The following is a 20,065-nucleotide window of genomic DNA, read 5'->3' on the forward strand; positions in this document are numbered from 1 at the left end:
TACTGACATATTGTCTCAGCCATCGATCAAGCCATCATTTTTCTGTCACTTTCCTGTCTAAATAAATTTGCGCATGCGTGAATAAACATTCATGATGTTATCGAAACCTACTATGATGTATGTGTGTTACAACATCCAGAACGTAGTGGATCTAATCCGATACATCATGGCGCCTCAGGCTGCACTGAAGACCTCTTGAACGAATCAGTGAACGAATCAGTATCTTTTTGCTGAACGGAATCAAAAGATTCGTATCACTGGGATGAATCGAAACGACCACCGCTAATAAAAATCGTTAAAACTTTTTAATCGCTATTTTTCGTATTGTTTCTAGGTTCTAGCATCTTTATTTCTATTACAGTGGTGTCCATAACACTAAAGGACAGGTATAAAGAAGCTCTAAAACACTTACTTCAGTGCCAGTTTAAATACAAACTACTATTTGTAAGATATAACGATAAATAATAAACGCGTGGGAATTAACGCGTTTCTGAACCCTTTGGCTTCCCACATTGCATCCAGCTCCCTGCTCCGCGCGCGTGCAGCAGATCCTGACAGTCTTACAGGTATGGACAGGTCGTTTAATGCTGTTGTCAGTCGTTATTACGCCTCTAAGACGCCGTAATGTCGCGTTTATTACAAGCACGCTATTTTACGAGATCTGAGGTAACGCCATTTTCCCGCCACTTTGCTCCAGCGTGCCGCGCGAGCGAGTGTCACGCGCAGCCTCTCAACGGTCACTGCTGAGGGATTCATACTAGCCTACTAACCAGTGCGGATATAACTACTACTAATACCACTGTGTACTACATTTACACACATTTTAGAGCGAAAGTATGCGTTTTTCATTCATATCCGTGATTTTCTGAGGTAAACACGTCTTTTCGTGAATGAAATCCTGTCAGATTTTAATGTCAAAACACCAATTAGCCGTTAGCACACCTTCCCTAGGCTCATTATGTAAATCAAAACAGCTACAGCAGGAAATATGGAACCTAACTGAGAATATTTCTCACATTTTTAAAAAATCTCGACCACAAACCGTCTATTTTATTGTATTAAATCAGAGAGCCATGACATCCTTAATGAACAAGATGAGCTTATGAACATAACAGTGATGGCACTTACAGTCAACAGTAGGAATTTTAAAGTGATAATCTTTTAATTATAAAGATATTACAGCAATATGCTGCAATAGGACACACACCCTCAACATTCAAATAGATTTTCCTGCTTGAAGATGAGTACAAATTTGTTTTAGTGCACAATCATTTTAATCTAAAAAAAAAAACCTTATGATTAGATTTAAGTTGACATTAATTGTAGGCTTGTTGTTTTTTATATTTGGATTAATCCCATTCCCCCATTCAAAATCCTACAGGGACAAACAGATAGTAAATAAATAAGTCAAGTGATATAATAATAAATTGATTATATTTAAATGTCAGGATAAAAAAAGTGTTGGTCTGTTAAAACTGAATTGAATAAAATAACTAACTAAATAAGTAAAGACAGTGAAGATGGCGTTTTATGCGTTCCATTTATTATCATTTAGTTATTTATCTTTAAATTCCATTGTTCGATATGTCCTGTATTGGAGTAAAATTCATTATAATGTTACATGGAACAAAAACACTAATTTTAATTTTGTCTTTTCCGTGTACAGTTATGAATGTGTCTTGGCAATATGGAGTTGTCCAATAACCAAAAACAGACTCGAGGGGACAAAAGTCCTAAAACAGAGACAAGTAAAGGTCAATGCGCTGAAGGAGGCGGCTCTCCTGGCACCTCAGTTTACATTACTGTCAGTGAAAACAATCCAAATGTGTCCTCAGAGAATCTACTGTCTCCAAATACCCTGGACATACCTTCCCCAGACATCAGTTCCAGTCTCTCTGATGGGTGGACTCAAGACTTTAGCTATGATTATGTTAAAAAGAGCAGAACTCACGACTGCGTGATGGAAATTAGACCAGATAGCCCATTAAGTCCTGAGAGCAGAGATCAAGCATGTTCACCATCCATGTATCATCACACCAGGCTTGTTAACAGTGCTAGCTTTCCTGAATTTGGTGCAACTCATCGGTTGTTACATGAAAATCAGTATACATCTGCCAACAACCGGGAAATCATTGATTACCGCAATCTGACACCTCAAGTGCCGTTTGTGCCTTCCATCGCCAAGTCCATTCCAAAGAAAAGGATCTTTCTTAGGAAGCCCAAAAAGGCCATCAAAGACCTTTTTGTCCACAAGAAGCACAATAGTGAGAAAACAACATCACCACGTACACCATGTCGTGAATATGGACCAACAACAAAACAAACTAAGAAATCCTCAAGATGCCGTGAATCCAGGACTTCTCGCAAAAAGAATGACACACTTTCCGACTCCTCGAGTGAAGGGTGCGCTAACGTATGCGAGGATGCTGTGTCACTGAAAAGCTTCGGCTCACAAGCCGGTTGTGGAGAGATATTTGCAGATGAGGAATATCTTGTCTCTCTTGAAGGGATGCCAAAACTTAAAATAAGCAGGGATACCAGCGAAACTCTGAAACGAAGTCCTGCTGCCTTTCAGGGAGGCATGGAGCAACTAGCATCACCTTCTCATCCTGAAGTCTTGGACTTGTTTGGAATGTGGGACACCATCAATAGGACTGTTCTTTTTAGTCAAAGTTCGAGTGAAGAAATGAATACAACCTCTACACCAATTTCTATATCATCCTCCTCAAACGAGACAGCATATCCCATTGAGAATGATACGAGCAAAAACATGACAGAACAAGAAAATAATCCGAGTCATACAGTGACACCAAAAAGTGAGAACCAAGAAAGCACCAGTGATGAGGGTTACTGTGATTGTATTTCTACTGAAGATCACACCGGGCAATCTCTAACACCAATATTTTCCAGAAAATTCCCTAGGGACACATACAGTGGAGATGCTCTCTATGAGTTATTTTATGATCCAAGTGAGGCTGAAATGACCCCAATTTTTGATGATGAGCTGGATCTACCAAGCAGCATTATTGGCCAGCCAAGTCCAGACCTCCCATTATCCATGTACAGCTTCCATATTGGATCAGAAGAGAACCTGGCACCTCCTCTATCAGTAGACCTCATTGGTAGCCATGACTTTCTGCAGAGTAACTGGGTAGGGAAGGACTGCTTACTGAAGCTTTGTGATACAGAAATTTCCCTGGCTATGGGTATCGTCAACTGGATGAACCATAGGAAAATCAAGGGTAACCATGCAGAGTTGGGAACTCCAGAGATTAGCACTGGCGCTAATGGAGATGTATGTCAAGAAGAAAAAGCTCAAATAACGGATCTTGAAAATGTCCCAAGTAAAGCAGTTTTGAGGACCACTCATAGTAGAGACAACATACCTGACGTTAAATTGAGCAAACCTTGTCAAGTAGATGTTGGTCATCTCTCAGTGGATACAGTGAAACACCATGCTGGAGTGGTTACAACACCAGAGAGCCAACCAAGGACCCCAACAAGTCATGTATGCTTCAGAATATTCAATATCAACTCACCATCAACACCCAACAAGGATTTGGAGTCTCCTGTAGGATGTTCTCCTGGCTCTGGAACGAGTTCCTTGTTTGTGCTGGCCATAAACAAAGAATCTCTTTGTGAATCTTGCAAGGGGTCCCTGAAACATGGTGCCAAGGAGCTACACTTGTGCCATTCGTGCACCTCCTTCATTGAACGAATAAAGATGTCAGAGTTGTGGCCTTGTGCTAATCTTTACCAAGCTAAGCTTGCAGGAAGTCCTCAAGTCTTGCTTCGTTCTCCAAGCAGCAGTTGCGGTATAGCAAGTGACATCAGTATTCTTTCACTAGTTGAGCAGTGTGCTAATCAGATGTCTTCGTTGAAGCTTAACCAACATCCGTCTGAACATGAAATGAGAGCTATCGCCAATCAAGGAAGTGATAACTATCCAAGGAAAGATCGTGCCAGGAGGTATGTCAAGTCCAAGCCCAAGAAGAAAGGGAATGTAACAGGAAAAGTGGGTGATAGTACAAATGTCAAAGACCGTTTCAGCCATGTAGCATGTAGTCCATCCCTACTGGAGGCGAAGAGGCTTGGCCTTGTCGCAACCAATGGATCAGACAGTTTAGTCCTGGAAGCATACAAGAGTCCATGCTACCTACAAACTAATCCGTTCAAGGACACTGATGTATCTCAAGCTTCAAGGCCAACATCCCTTCCTCTCACAAGTGCTACCTCCTCTCATTTCTCTAAAAAAGAGCACCACGATGCCATCAAGGTCAAAGAAAAAACGCGTGAAAGATCGCGACGAGACAGAAGACCAGCGGTGAACAGGGATGGCTTATCAGACAACGTAACCTCAGAGGAGAAGAAGATGGAACGAAGGTGCAGGATGAAGAAATAAAGCAGGTGCTATGTTGTCCACTTACAGTTATGGCAGTGTTTTTCAATCCAATCTTCACTGACCCCACAGATAGTTCACATTTCCACATTTTATACCTGAACTAGCTTTTTAGATTTCTTGATAAGAAAGCAAAGATGAGCACTATTGGGAGTCCCAGAAGATTGGATTGGACTATATAAAAACTGACTTTAGTGTGTGATTTGACATAAAACCTACAGCTTTCTAGTTTTATTGCTGTTATTAAAAGGTAACAGCTCATGTCATATTAACCTTCAAGTAGAAGAACTGAGGTAGAGCGCACCTCATGAAAGTTATTAATACTGATAATATATTGAACTCTTCAGGAGATAATGCCTTGGTCCAACATGCAACAGTGAGAGAACAGAGATCAGTATGTACATCAAAAGAAGCAAGCATTATAAGAAGTTGTGTTATTTACATTTACCTGATGCTTTTATGTGACTTACTACTGAGTGACTTATAACTGAGACAGTGTATAGCTGAGCAGTTGAGTGTTAAGGGTCTTGCTCAAGGACCCAACAGTGGCAGCTTGGTGGTGGCGATTGGTTCATTCAGTAACCCAACACCTTAACCTGAGCCAGTTTTTTTAGCTAGGCTGTATTTTTTATAAAAGATCTTTTAGTAGATTGTACACAATATTGCATATATTGCGTATACTGGATCTAGAATGGCACTTCAGTGGGTATCATTGCCGTCTCACAGCTCCAGGATTCCTGGTTAACTCCTGAGCTCAGGTTACTGTCTGTGTGGAGTTTCACATGTTCTCTGTGTGGGTTTCCTCCGGGTTCTCTGGTTTTCTCCCACCTCCTGGTAGGTGGCTTGACCACTCTAAATTGCCTCTAGGTGTGAATGAAGATGTACATGATCACCATCCAGGGAATATTCCCACTTTACACACAATGTTCCCGTTTTGATTGTGATATTATTAATTATGTATCCTGGTGCAAGATACACTACTCCTCTGGCCCTCTATAGAAGGAGTCTTCAGTCTTATCCAGATAAAGGGCTGGTGTGGCTGCAGGTTTTCATTACAGCCAAATTGGAGGCACAATTAGTAGTTGATTGGAGACTGAGATGATCTGATTAAACAAGTGGAATCAGGTGTGACTCCTGCTTTGTTGGAATGAAAGCCTGCAGCCACACCAGTACTTTCTGGATAAGACTAAAGACCCCTGATATACAGTAGCATATAGAGGGCCAGAGGAGTAGTGTATCTTGCACCAGGATACATGATGAGTTCCTCACAGCTCCAGGGAACGAAGTGTCCTTGTCCTTTGTCCTTCTGCTGCATAGCCACTTATCCATCACTGAACAGTACTGAGGGGAACGTAGTAGCTTTAATATAGTTAGCAAAGCATTTATTTTAAAATCCCCAGTATGTTATTTCTCCATCTCAGTGCTGATCCGTATTATAAGCTCAGGTCTGATGGCAGGAGTGGAAATAAGAGACGGAGGAAATGAGACACCACTAACATCAGCTTTCTGGCCCAGATTTACAAACACCAGGCAGTTCAGTGATCACAAAACCTGTGAAAGCTAAAGTGTTACCGTTGTGCTTACATCAGTCGCAGGAAGTGTATGTGTGTGTGCGTGTGTGTGTGTGTGTGTGTTCGTAGAATAATAATACACTTGTTTTGGTGCTGAATCTGTAATTAGGACATCAGGAGACTCGACTCTTCTATTATTAGTCTTTCCATTTGTGCCGCTGAACGAGAAGGGAATTGATAAAAAGACACAGATTCACTGTTTACTGACCACACACTGTAAAACTCCTAATAAAAAAATTCTAAATAAAAATAGAAAGCCTCAGTAGAGAACTTTGATCAGAGTTTAAATATACAATTTTTTAATTCAAACTTGCAATGATTTACAATTAAATACAAAAAAATTCTTTATCAGTTTGCAATATTATCGCAATTTTGTCGCAAAGTACTACATTGCTAAAAACTTCTCCCTCACTCAGTGATGGTTGTTTAATCTTTTTAAATTTTTTAAAATATTTTTATAATTCTACGTTACACATGTCCCACAATATTGATATTTGTGCACATCGAATATTACAATATTTCTGGAAATCTGTAGAGCTGCTTTATGACAATGTCCTTTGTTAAAAGCGCTATATAAATAAATAAAATTAAAATTTAATTGAATATATGTATAGGTTATAGGTTATATTCTAGGTTTAAAAATGTGTATTTTTAAAAAAAAAAAATCAATATCCTATTTAGCATTTGACCTTTGATGTTAAAAATATTTAAACAGTTTTACACCTTTTTATTATTGACTATTAATCTTAACGATATATTTTATGTTGCTTATCCTGATCATATTTATTGTCTGATATGGTTAAAGCATTTTAATGACTTCTGATCAGGTTGTCTCATTAATAATTCATAATCGATCAGTGGAAATGGAAGCTAAAGTGCAAGTCAAGTCAAATACGTGTTAATAATTTAGTGAGTTTGTTTGGTGCTGCTGAAGACACCGCTCGAGCAAAGCACAGGCTCAGAACCGGTGAAGGAAAATGCTTTATTTCTTCTCATTTGTGTAGATTTTCTTGTTTTTTTTGTTCATAACGCATTGATAATAATGCAAAAAATCTCTCATGGTAAAGATTAGGGTTGTGACATCATGTGAAATAAACCATCGTCCAATCGTGTGTCCTCTAATAATGACTGATTGATGATCGGCTTGTGACTTTACTTACTTGCTAAAAGTTTAAAGTTCTCAACTTTATCATCCTCATACATGTTTATGTAGACATTTGCTAAAAAGAAACAAACAAACAAAAAACTATTTGTTTCTTATTATTGGTCAGACGTTTGTCTGATGCACACGCATGTTTAAAATAATGCAAATCTCACGATCCTCATTGGATGAGCTCTAGCTGTGGAATTGCTGTTGCTATGGTTACCACATCTCTGATCTTCTGTGCTTTTTATAGGGGAAATGCAGAGAGATTTATCACCTGCCGTGTAAAAGGACGTTTTCCGGCATTAAAATTTATCCAAATTTATAATCACTGTGATGTGTATTTCCTATCGTCAGCTACTCAGCCAGAGTTATTATGAAAATACGTTATAACAGCCCTGAGAAGTTTTCAGCATGTGGGACTACGACGTCATGTAGTGCACACTCATCATTAAAGCACCAGAAAGAAAGGTGTGAGACCTTTCCAACCAAATTTGCTGTTAATAACTCACGAAAGTGCAGAAACAGCGACAACACTTTTATTAAAATGGAAGTGATCAGTTGAGTTGGTGACCATCATCTGTTCGAATCACACTCTGTTTTAGTCTCTTACTTTCCTCGGATGCTTTCTCATTGACTGCGTTTACATGCACATCAATATTCCAATATTAATCAGAATTTGGCGATATTCTGATTAGTCATAAATGTAAACGCCGTAATCTGATTGCAATCTGATTCAGATTAAGACTATATTCCTATTCCCCAAATTCCGATTCCCATTCCTGGAATATTCCTGTTTTAATCGGAAGTGTGTTGCATGTAAACACCTTATTCAGAAAATCCACTGAAAGGAGAAATATGCGCAGCTCAGTCCACAAGGAATTGTGGGTGCTGACAGATGCTATTCAGGAACAGCAGCTCAGGTAGACTTACAACAGCCAAACCCTGTATACAGGAATATTCCGATGCCTGTATGCATATAAATAGTATTCGGAATATGGCTGCAACCCGAATATAGACCTTACACGGAATATTGATGTGCATGTAAACGCATCTGTAGCTCGTCTTCGCCCTCTGTGTGCTGTGAAGTTGATGAATTACTCCGAAACAAAAGTCTGAGTTCAGTTCCGATGAACTGTTTTTATTTCTTCAGCTTTCTTCCATCAAATGTTTTTTTTTTCCTTTAATTTTCTTATTGAATCAGGATTTTCACTCATCACTCCAGAGATGAACCCTGTAGTTCAGTTTCCAAACTTGTTTTTTTTATTTTGTCAGCTGAACATCTTCAAAATAAATTACGTGTCTTAACTACCTCATGACACGAATATTAAAAAATGTTTGTAAAAAACATTGAAACTTGTTATTTAAAGCATGATTCAGTATTAACATCTTTACTGTTTAATTTTTTTAGCATGTTTATTATTACAGTTATAACTTGTAAAAAAAAATTTGTAAAAGATGGCAGTCAATAAGTCTATTTATTTATTTATTTATTATAACACAATCCATTTGCAACCACTCAAAACTTGCTTAGTAATTCTGAAGGTTTTTTAATTCAGTAAGGTCTCAGGAGCACTTTTCTGCCACTAGATGGCACTAGAGTTATTTACATTTACTACATGACTCGCGTGTTTAGAGATGATGTACATTTTATTTTAAGCAAGCAAGGAGCAATAAAATGGTGTTTATTAATGTACAGAATAAATGTCACAGCTGTATCAGTATAAAGTCTAAAAAGACGACAGGGGGTGAGGGTACAGAACATGCCCTAAGTAGTGCGCACTACACAGCACACTACAGCGGGGTTAATGAGTTAACGAGTTAATGAGCAGATGTGCAGTGTGAGGGACTGAGCCTCATTCAGAGCAGGAAGAAAGACTCGCACTGTTCAGTCTGGCACATAAAGTCCACTGAAGACTGATCGTAACGACCATGAGCACAATGCGGAGTGTGTGTGTGTGTGTGTGTGTGTGTTGTGGAGGAGATTAAAAAAAATCTGCACCAAGCTTCCAAATGTTTGTAAACACCAGATTAAATTTTTTTTTCTGATTTTAACAACACTGTGATGTAAACTCTCATGTGTAAGTGACAAATTTTTAAAAAACATGTTGCGTACGATGATTTTTGGACATTTTCGACTCGGAATGAGCAGCGAGTGAAGGGAAAAACAGAGGAAGTTCATTCATACTGTTAGCAAATCAGATCAGGTTCCTCATATCAAATACACGTTGTTTTTGGGAAGCTAACAATGCTTAGAACCTTTGAAGACAACTAAAGAGGTTCTAGATTTGAGTGTAGAAGAGCGCAGCTTCAGCTTGTTCAGGTAACTGGACAAATCCACGTCTGATGGATCCGGAGTTTATCCCGGGAACGCTGGGCGGGAAACAGGAAGCGGGAAGCGGGAATACATTCTGAATGGAACGCCAGTTCACCCACTGGCATGGAGGAAACCAGAGAACCTGGAGGAAACCACAGAAGTGGCCACAGAATACCCATAATGCATTGTTTGATTTGATTCGTCCAGCTTAGTTTTGTGAAATCACACTTTTGTTTACTCACATGTTGTGTTTGTTACTTTATTGTTGCGTAAATTGTGAGTCAACAAACATTATTAACATTTTCTGCTCGTTTTTCTCCGCAGATTCTCATCTCACAGTCAGAGCGACTTTATCGGGCAGCTAATATCTTCACCAGCTGTCAAAATGTACATTTATAATGAACAAATATGTAAATTAATCATGTATCTCTCTTCATTTGTTCTGTTGGAGAAAATCTGAATTATTTCCTTTTTTTGACATTGTGAACTAATATTTTTCTTCTCTTCCTCTTTTTATTTTGAAGTGAATAGAGATTTTTGATTGACTGATACATAAGTGAACACGGTTGATATTTTTGTAAACATTCCCAGTGTTAGAACTCTTTAAGGTTCTGTGTAGAACAGTTTTAGGAAGAGAAGAGTGTGTAGCGTCGTACAGCTGCGTGTGGCGCGTCACTGTGTGTGTGTGTGTGTGTGTGTGTGTGTGTGTTAGCATCATAGCTTTGTGTTTAAAACCCATTAAAGTAAAACTTTAATGTGTGTTAATGTAAATACACAAGTACAGATATAATGAATAATAAACCTCACATAGAATGAGCTCGTAAACATTTTATAAAAAAACCCGAAACATTTAGACAAGTAAATATTTCCCCCCCAAATTCTCATTTTATTATTCTTCGTAAAGAACGCACAGAAAAAATTACTTTTCTTTCGTTTATTATTTATTTATTAACTATCCTTAGAAGAAATTACACCATGGATTTATTTATTTTTAATTGTTTTATTTTATTTTATTTTTTGTTACATTTTTATTAGTTTGGTTTTTACAACCTTTACATTGACTACCTATTTATTATTAAATTTATTATTTATTTTTTAAATGCTCTCTCTCTCTCTCTCATATATATATATATTCTCCTTATTTTAAAAAAGCCTTATTTTCTTTATATTATTTTATTTATATTTGTACAACCTTCAGATTTGTTACTTCTTCATTATTTTTTTAATTTGTTTACTATTATCTAACATTATACACAGTGTGTATGTGTATTTACATCTCATCTCTATTATGTTTTTTCTTTTTTTTAATTTTATTTCTCCCTTCTTATTTTTTTCATAGTTTTTTCTACAACCTTTTTTGTTTTACATTATTGATTTGTTTATTCCTAAATATCTTGATTAATGGGGAAATCGGGAAACCGTAACAGAATTATTTGATTATTGTAAATGAATGAGGAACTTTATTTCACTGAGAAGGTGTGTGTGTGTGTGTGTGTGTGTGTGTGTGTGTGTGGGGCCAACGTGATCTGAATGTAGCAGCTGCTTTTACAACAACCTCATTCACATTCACACACACACACACACACACACACACAAAGCAAGCAGGTGTGTGTATTCAGATGCCTGCAGTTTAAATGTAATGAATGTAATTAAATTAAAAAGGATGTAGAATTAAAATGTCGCTTTGTGTTTAGTTTAAAACAAATATTTGGCATTTTTATGTTTAATCTTAAATTATTTGCATCAGAAATTAAAATAGAAGTGCTTTTTTTTCCTGTTGCAACATTCTCATTGACTTCTCAATCTTCTCCTTGGATTACGATATATATATTTATTTAATTATAATTTTATCACCTTGACTGGACTGAATTGTTGATTATACAGTTAGCATGTTAGCTTGTTATTGTTAGCAGCACATTCAGAGCTAAGTGTGTGTTTCTTCTGAGGAAGTTTCCTAGACTAGGGCATGTTAAAGAGCGACAGTATTATAACACATTGCACATTGTGGTGTGCGAAAAGGGACACGATTCATCCAAATGACTAGACGAAGGCAGAAATATAATACATTTGTAAATAAAAAACAGTAAAAAAACAGATTTTTTTGTTATGTCAAGCAGCTAATTTATCACACAAGGTGAACAATGAATAACATTTTAAATAGCAATAACACAAACACACGTAAATGTAATGATATAAGCTGTGACATTTAGCGTAAGTGTTTATAGAGTGATGTTAAGAATAAAAACTTTTATAAAGGACGAGTGTTTTGGGGAAACAGCCTTGAAATGTAGCCGTGAATCTGCTCGTATTTCTCGTGGAAGTGTTTTATTGGTGTCGTTTCTCAGGTGAATCAGTGAAATGAATCGAATCAGTAAATGAATCAGTGAATGAATCAGTGAATGAATCATCGCATGTGAGACGATCCTGTAGCGCACTAACGGTTTATAGATGATAAATATCGTGTAATAAACATGTTGCATGATGTGTTTTTTAGGTGATATAAAGGCATTAGTTTAGAAAATTAATATTATTTTACTGGAAATTATTATTATTATTATTATTATTACTATTGTGCAATATCTCTGCCAGTGTCAGTGATACAGAATAAGAAGGTGATTAATAAACTTAATCAATATGTGAATATGTATTAAATGTGTCTTTGTGTTTTATAAATGTGTGTGAGTGTGTGTGTGTATATATGAGTGTGTGTGTGTATATATATGAGTGTGTGTGTGTGTGTGTATATATGAGTCTGTGTGTGTGTGTATGAGTGTGTGTATGTGTGTGTGTGAGTGTATATGAGTGTGTGTGTGAGTGTGTGTGAGTATGTGTGTGCGTGTATGAGTGTATATGAGTGTGTGTGTGTGTGTGTGTATGAGTGTGTGTGTGTGTGTGTATGTGTGTGTGTATGAGTGTGCTTGTGAGTGTATAAGTGTGTGTGCGTGTATGTGTGTGTATGTGTGTGTGTGTGTGTATGAGTGTGTGTGTGTGTGTGTGTGGGTGTATATATGAGTCTTTGTGTGTGTGTGTGTGTGTGTGTGTGTATGAGTGTGTGTATGTGTGTGTGTGTGTGTGTGTGTGTGAGTGTGTATGTGTGTGTATGTGTGTGTGTGAGTGTGTGTGTGTGTGTGTATATGAGTGTGTGTGTATGAGTGTGTGTATGAGTGTGTGTGTGTGTGTGTATGAGTGTGTGTATGTGTGTGTGTGTGTGTGTGTGTGTGTGTGTGTGTGTGTGTGTGAGTGTGTGTGTGTGTGAGTGTGTGTGTGTGTATGAGTGTGTGTGTGTGTGTGTTCCTCGCAGACCAGGCCGAAGTGCCCTCTGAAGACAAATTTTGTAAAATATTATTGTGAAAACATCAAACACTCTGTAGAATAAAAATGGTTTGTAGAAGAAAAACTTTCTATGTTTTCTTTTTTATTAAATTGAGTCACTGAATAATAATCAGGAGATCATTTACATTAAAAAAAATTATAATTTTTTCTCTGAAAGTGCATCAATCTGGCAACCCTGCACTTGATTGGATGATATTAAACACTATTCATATATAAAAAAATCTTCGATAAAACATTGTATTATATATTATATATGCAAATAACCATTATTTGACGATGAATATGCAAATGAGGTGGATGTGACGTCACTCGTTGGGTTTTGGGGACTTTTTTGAGCATGTATTAGCTGCTTCACTCTGAGAGTAAAGAGTTCATGCAAAACTGTTCTCCACACTGCAGAGTGTCAGCTGTTCCACCTGGCAACCCGGATGTGGGCCGGACATGCGCGCGCTGAGTGTCTCAGTATTTGAGTGACACAGCACACACACACACACACACTCACACACACTCACACTCAGAGAGAGTCGCGGGTTTGGAGCTCATAATGAGCCGGGAATTAAAGCAGAGTGAAATGAAGCGCTTTCAGAAAAACTTCAGAGGAAAGTGAAAGCTGTTGAAGCTGTAAAATGGAGGAAGCGGATCTGGAGTCTTACCTCTGCGCCAAGTTTCATCTCTCAGCCTGTATCTTCTGCTAGGCGCTTCTCCGCATCTGCCAGGTACAAACCCTCTCTGCCTTTATTCTCCTTTATTTATCCGTTCATTCATTCCATCATTACTAATTACTAATCACTGAGAGAGAGAGAGAGAGAGAGAGGGAGAGAGAGAGAGAGAGAGGGAGAGAGGGAGAGAGAGAGAGAGAGAGAGAGAGAGGGAGAGAGAGAGAGAGAGAGAGAGAGAGAGAGTTCTCTGCCTCAATTAAAAGAGAGAAAGGAACAAACACTAGAGTCTGAAACAAGTGTGTGTGTGTGTGTGTGTGTGTGTGTGATTCCACTCATTAATTAGAATTCAATTAGCCCAATTAAAACCTTCACTCATATCTACTGACAGCTCATTAAAGTGTTAATTACCTCATTAATGACATTTAATTACCACACTATAACCAACTAGTGTGTGTGTGTGTGTGTGTGTGTGTGTGTGTGTGTGTGTTTTACAAAAGTTCAATTTCCTGAACTTATACCTGCAGTGTTGATTTAATTCTTGTATTGTTCACTTATTTGCACTTTTATAAGAGTTAAATATTTTTATTTGTGTCCAAAATCTATTAATTTTTACAGTAAAACTACTGGATTGTTATCAACTCTGTATAAATATTAGGTTTGTTTTATTCCACTTTAAACACCACATGCTTAAAAAGTGGCAATAAATTAAAGTACAGATTAATGTTTTATACTGTAACTACAGGATATTCTACTGCAGGTTTATGTTTTTTTTAAATTAGTATTTAATTAATAAAATAATAGAAAAATGCTTTGTGTGTGTTTCCTCACATGTTATTGAATCTTAAACACTGCAGCTGGAAATAAAACCTGGGAATTTGTCTGTGTGCTTAATAACTTTGTATTTTGGGTTATTTTTTTATATATATTTTTATAATACATTTTATATAATAATAATAATAATAATAGTTGTTGTTGTTATGCTGGTGTTGGTGATATTTATGTGTGAATTATGTGTGAATTATGTATGAGTAATATTGGAGTAAAAGATAACAATCTGGCATCCCTTGTTTATTGGTTGACTATTTAAAGACTGAGCAGTGTTGGGTGTTTATTATTAGTATTAGCTTTAGCAATAACATTGTTGTTGTTGTTGTTGTTTGTTGTAGATGTTAATATTTATATTATTATTGTAATTATTATGGAAGCTATAACATCAATCTGGCAACCTGATTGCATGGAAAGTGTACACTTTACTGTAATACAGTTTATTATTATATTCATTACATATATCTCTTAGTTCACACACACACACACACACACACACACACACACAGTGCAGCAGTGAATTCAGAATGTGCACATGATGAAATATGAGCATCTTATAATTAAACCTCATTTATTTATTTTTAGATTGTAGTACACCATGCTGGCAGCAGAGGGCACTAAACCTTACACACCGCTCCTTTAAAAGATCAGCGCTTCGTTACTGCGGTAGTTTTACGTGTAAAGATCAAAACACAATGAACTGCACTGTTACATACGTACATAAGAGTTACTCTTACCATGCGGAAGTTGATTATTTTCCTATAACAGCACGTCCCTAAGTGTTTTATTCCTCTTACACCACAGCAATTACAATTTTTAAATTTATGAATGAAGAATACACCGTACTTTTATCCGTTTATAGTTACATCTAATGTTGTGGAATGTTGGTGAAACGAGTTAGTTCCTGTTGTCGCTTACGTTATAGCAGCTATAAACGCTCGTTCCCTCACCAACGTCTCTTTATTCTCTCTCTCAAAGTTAATAATAATAAAATAAACGCAGCTTGTTCCGCATGTTACTGAGAAACTGCAAAGAAGCGTAAACTCCTCTGTCCTGAAGACGTCCGAAAACTTAAAGCTACAGCTTTACCTCTGACTGTTACAAAGCGCTGACACTGGAGACTCCTTCCAAAAATATTACACAGACGTCTATAAACACCTTCACCATATCAGTGATTTTTTAAAAATCCGTTTACATGGAGCGTCCGCTGTACACGTCTCTGTGAATGAGCCGTTACTATTAGAACGTATTAGAACGAGTGCATTAATTAATATAAACCTGCACTATTGTCAGAGCCGCTGTTATAGAGAATTAATCAACACCTTCTGTTCTGACCAATCAGAGTGCAGAACTCAGCAGTGCTGTGGAATAAGTATTGTGATGTATATTAGGTGTATTTAGCGCATGCGGTGAGTGTTATAAAATGAGTGTTATAAACTCTTGACTGTAGCGGTGTAAGAACAGGAAGAAAACAATCAGGAGAACAAAAAAACCTGAATGTGAGCTAGAAACACACCTTAACACTCCTGTTTGTGCTGTTTGTCTTTCAGAGGAGATTACGAGCGTCTCCGGTTGTCTCACAGGTAAGACTCAGAGCTCACTTCCTGTTTTTATAACATCTCGCTGATCATTCAGACAAAAGCACAAGTTATTTTGTGATCAGAGCTGAACAGTGCAGCAATGATCATATCTGTATTACGATAAAATATATCACAAGACCTCGGGGTGTATTTGATAACGTTTATAAAACAGATTAAAAACAACAAATTGTGATGTCACAGTGTGTGTGTGTGTGTGTGTGTGTGTGTGTGTGTGTGTGTGCGCGTGCTTGGGTACTTATTACGCTACATATGCAGCATAGAATAACTACAAATCCAGATCAACATGGATTCTATTGGGTGCAAAAGTTTTGGCACCCACCATCAAAAAGGCCTATAAATTATAAGAAATGATCAAAACTTCTTGCAGCAAAAAATTTTTAAAATGACAATTTAAACTCGCAGCCTGCAATTTATTTGTGAGTTTAATGAATTGGAGTGAAGTTAAACGTAAAATGTGGTGTGTGCAAATGTTTTGGCACCCATGATCGTACTGTGTGTACTTATCCTAATAGAATTAGAATGTATTATGAGTAATTATAATATTTATATGCAGTGTGTAATAATATTATATCGCAATATTGATTTAAATTGTACATCATTTGTGCATTTTAGCATTTTAATTAATTTAATTTGATATTTAATTTCAAGTCTAACCTACATAACATACTACATACCTATCCTACATACTTGCCATGATGTTTTTATAAATAATATATATTTAGGATGTGAAAGATCATATATTACTCTATAAATTTAAATTGTTCAGAATATGTGCATTCAGCTATTATTTTTTAAATTTAATGTCTAACCTTCCTGATGAGTTGCTGATAAGTTAATAAACACATAAATACAGTATGTGTTTATGAAGTTAATTTTAATAAGACCCAATTTAACGTCAGCGTATTCTGATTTTTAAATATTCGCCGTACACGCTGTGAGTTTCATGTAATCATTCTTCAGACTGCAGCTGGTCTCGTGCTGTACTGCACTTTTAACCTTCTTATCTCGTGTCTTTGGTGAAAACACTGTTTGTACATGTCGAGTGTTGGAGTTGTGTAACCTCTGACATACTGATGGAGTGGAGTGCGTGTTAATTGGTTCGGTTCTGGATTTTATTGCAATACAGATGCAAAATCCAGCTGTGTTGAAAGGGAGCTTCTGGTTCCTGTTAGCTCTGTAAATCAAGTGTGTGTGTGTGTGTGTGTGTGTGTGTGTGTGTGTGGTGATCTCCGATCAGGTACAGACGAGGCTCAACTCAGATTTTATTTCATTTTTGCAGTGTGTGTTGTAGATAACAGACCTGCGTGTCTGAGCCGGTATGCGCCGGTAGGACGTGTTGTTGCGTAAAACGGAGTTGCATCTTGATTTTCATTCCTGGATGTGTGTTTGATCTGACATGATGTTATGGACTTTGTTTGTTTTTTGAGAATGTGATTCTGTGCATGATTCCTAGAAGACAACACAGGCTGCACAGTTTCCAAAAACACTGGTGTATATTTATTAAAAAAAACACACTCTGTACCTCATGAGGACTCCAGCAGTTGTTCTGGGAGGATGCATCAAGAGGAAAATCGGGAATGTGGAGATGTTTGGTGTGTGTTTCTGTTCCGTAGAAGCTCATTTTACTGATTTATGCCTTCAGTACCATTCAGATGGGATTAGTCTTTGGGATAACATTTATATTTAGGGAATTTGGGAGATGTCATTATCCACAGCAACTTACAATCCTCTCTTTTATACAACTGAGCACTCAGGGGTTAAGGGCCTTGCTCAGGGGCCCAGCAGTGGCAGCATGGCGGTCCCGGGATTGGAACATCTTAACAACAGCTTAATCACTGAGCTCCCACTGATAAGTGATCTGTGTGTAAATCTCAGAGATGGACGTATCTTCACGTGTACACACGCTCATCACAATAAACACTCCATGTGCTTGTTGTAGGGGGCGTGGCCATGATTCAGCATTAGTAGGTCACATGACCATAACATGTCTGTAATTTGTACCTAGGAACTCAGCAACTTCCCTAAAACCCTCAGAAGTGTTGATTCTCTGACACGCTCCTTTACACCTCATTTATGGTGGCTTTCACACTGGGCATGTTTGCTGCGGTCCGAATCCGAGCGCGATTGTTCCTCTGCAGCATTGAGCTGGTTTCAGATTCACTTCATTCTATCGAACTCCGGTGCATTTGCGTTCATCGAACCACATGAGCTTCTTTTTTACATCAGCAGAGCTGCCTGTGTTACGCAACTCGTCTCTTATCTTTAAGTATTGCTGACAAAGCTTTTTTACTTTGAAACGACGTTGCTCACTGGTTCTGTTGAACCCAGACTCCTTTAATTTTGTGCTTTACAATGCAAAACCATCTGCATCTCCATATCTGAATAAAGCACCTCACCTGTTCTGTGTCCCACAACGTTCCCCTGTCACTCGTGGTGCTCGTGTGATGATGAACACATGCTGCGGGTTACTTTACTTCCTGAACGCTTTTGCTGTTATTTATACTGGCTCTGTTAAGAATGATTCTTATTTCTGTCTTTGTATTTTATCTCTGTTTGTATTTTATTTTATTGTATCATTTTAATTTGTATTTCAGGGTATCTTAATTTATGTAAAGCGCTTTGAGATGCTAATTTAAAAGCGCTATATAAAATAAAGTTTATTATTATTATTATTATTGTTATTATTATAACAAGTGCAGACCCGAGTACGAATTGCGTTCACATTCATGGGAATCGCGGCACAGTTCCAGTGCAGCTGAACTCAGACCACCTCCGACAGGCAGTCTCAGTTCCTGATTCGCATCACAGCTTTCACATTACCAATTTTTTCATTCAAACCGTGCTCTGTTTCAGACTAAACTGCCAGCGTGAAAGCCTCCTATATTTCACTGTTTTGTATTTTTAACTTTTGGTTGTGACAGAAAAGAGAAAAGAGAAAAGAGCGATTGCTTCCTGGAGCTTCTTTATACTGAAGAAAAAGCACCAAACCTCTTTTCCCACAGGATATTACGCAATCTTTTATAAATATTACCTGGAGTTATTTCTAAAATACGCCGTGATCTTTCCAGTAAAGAATTAATGACGTGAGATACTCCGGGAAGAATTACATCACACACGGAAAACTAATCCCGTCTGAGCAGAGCCTTGAACTGGATGAATTCACACTCGGAGTGTAAAGGGTTAAATTGTGTTTGGCTGGAAATCAGAGTCTGTAATCGTCATCAGTTTAGCGATAAATAAATGAATAATGTACTGATGACAGGTTGCTTTCCCGTTAATTATCTCTTTTAAAGAAAAACTGTACAGTGCAGTGTCATTAGTGTGTAAGTGAGTGCTGAAAGGGATTGTGGGTAAATACCTGTCGTGCATGTTTTCATGGCCAAGTGTTAATCTGTGTTTTTGTGTTTCGGATTTCACCGCTTCCTTTAGCTTGTGTCACTCGAAGCCCTGCAGGGATTTATTAAGTTTTTTTTTTGTCTTCTGACTGTTCCTGGTCTTTAGAAATGTGACATTCTTGTCTTACAAGGTTTTCTGCTTTGTTTAAAAAATAAAAATAAAAAAACCCTGAGGACGTCTCGTAGCAGATAGACCACAGACAGACGGTTAGCGTGGGAAAAAATCTGTAAGGTCAAAACCCAGCCAGACAGAAGGAGAGAAAAACATTAGCCGACTTTTACACTCCCAGAATTCTGCATTGTTCACAGGAAAGACGCACTGATGAGGAGACAGGTGACAGACGGGAGACAGGTGAGAAGGGGCGGGGCTAGGGTGGAGCTTAGGTAGTAAGCAGAAGTGCTGTGTTACTATTCGTTACTTACACTGTACTGTACACTATGTACTTGAGTAAAAAATATAAATGACCATGTCCTCTGGTGGCTCCGCCCCTTTTTACTCTGACCATTTGTGTGTGTGTGTGTTGGATAAGTGGAATTTTTTTTTATTTTAAAAAGAAATCAGTCAGTTTATTAGAGTTCTCTGGGGTGGAAACTGATTGGTTGCAGTGGGGTTAGGGGCGGGGACTGTGGTCTGATTAGTTGCAGCTTGCAGACACATGCTAGTGATCAGAGTAAAAGGGGCGGGGACTGTGGTCTGATTGGTTGGTTAGGGGCAGGGACTGTGGTCTGATTGGTTGGTTAGGGGCGGGGACTGTGGTCTGATTGGTTGCGGTGGGGTTAGGGGCGGGGACTGTGGTCTGATTGGTTGGTTAGGGGCGGGG

General features: G+C 37.8%; 1 protein-coding gene across 1 annotated transcript; it reads left to right on the forward strand.

The window, feature by feature from the left end:
- Window positions 1-515: 515 nt before the first annotated feature.
- On the forward strand, window positions 516-12,064 carry amer3 (APC membrane recruitment protein 3). The gene is made up of 3 exons (XM_053227510.1): window positions 516-566; window positions 1,667-4,407; window positions 9,756-12,064. The coding sequence occupies exon 2, from the start codon at window positions 1,673-1,675 to the stop codon at window positions 4,400-4,402; it is 2,730 nt and encodes a 909-aa protein (XP_053083485.1). The 5' UTR covers window positions 516-566; window positions 1,667-1,672; the 3' UTR covers window positions 4,403-4,407; window positions 9,756-12,064.
- Window positions 12,065-20,065: the final 8,001 nt, after the last annotated feature.

Source organism: Pangasianodon hypophthalmus, chromosome 21 (assembly GCF_027358585.1).
Source record: "Pangasianodon hypophthalmus isolate fPanHyp1 chromosome 21, fPanHyp1.pri, whole genome shotgun sequence".
NCBI lineage: Eukaryota > Metazoa > Chordata > Actinopteri > Siluriformes > Pangasiidae > Pangasianodon > Pangasianodon hypophthalmus.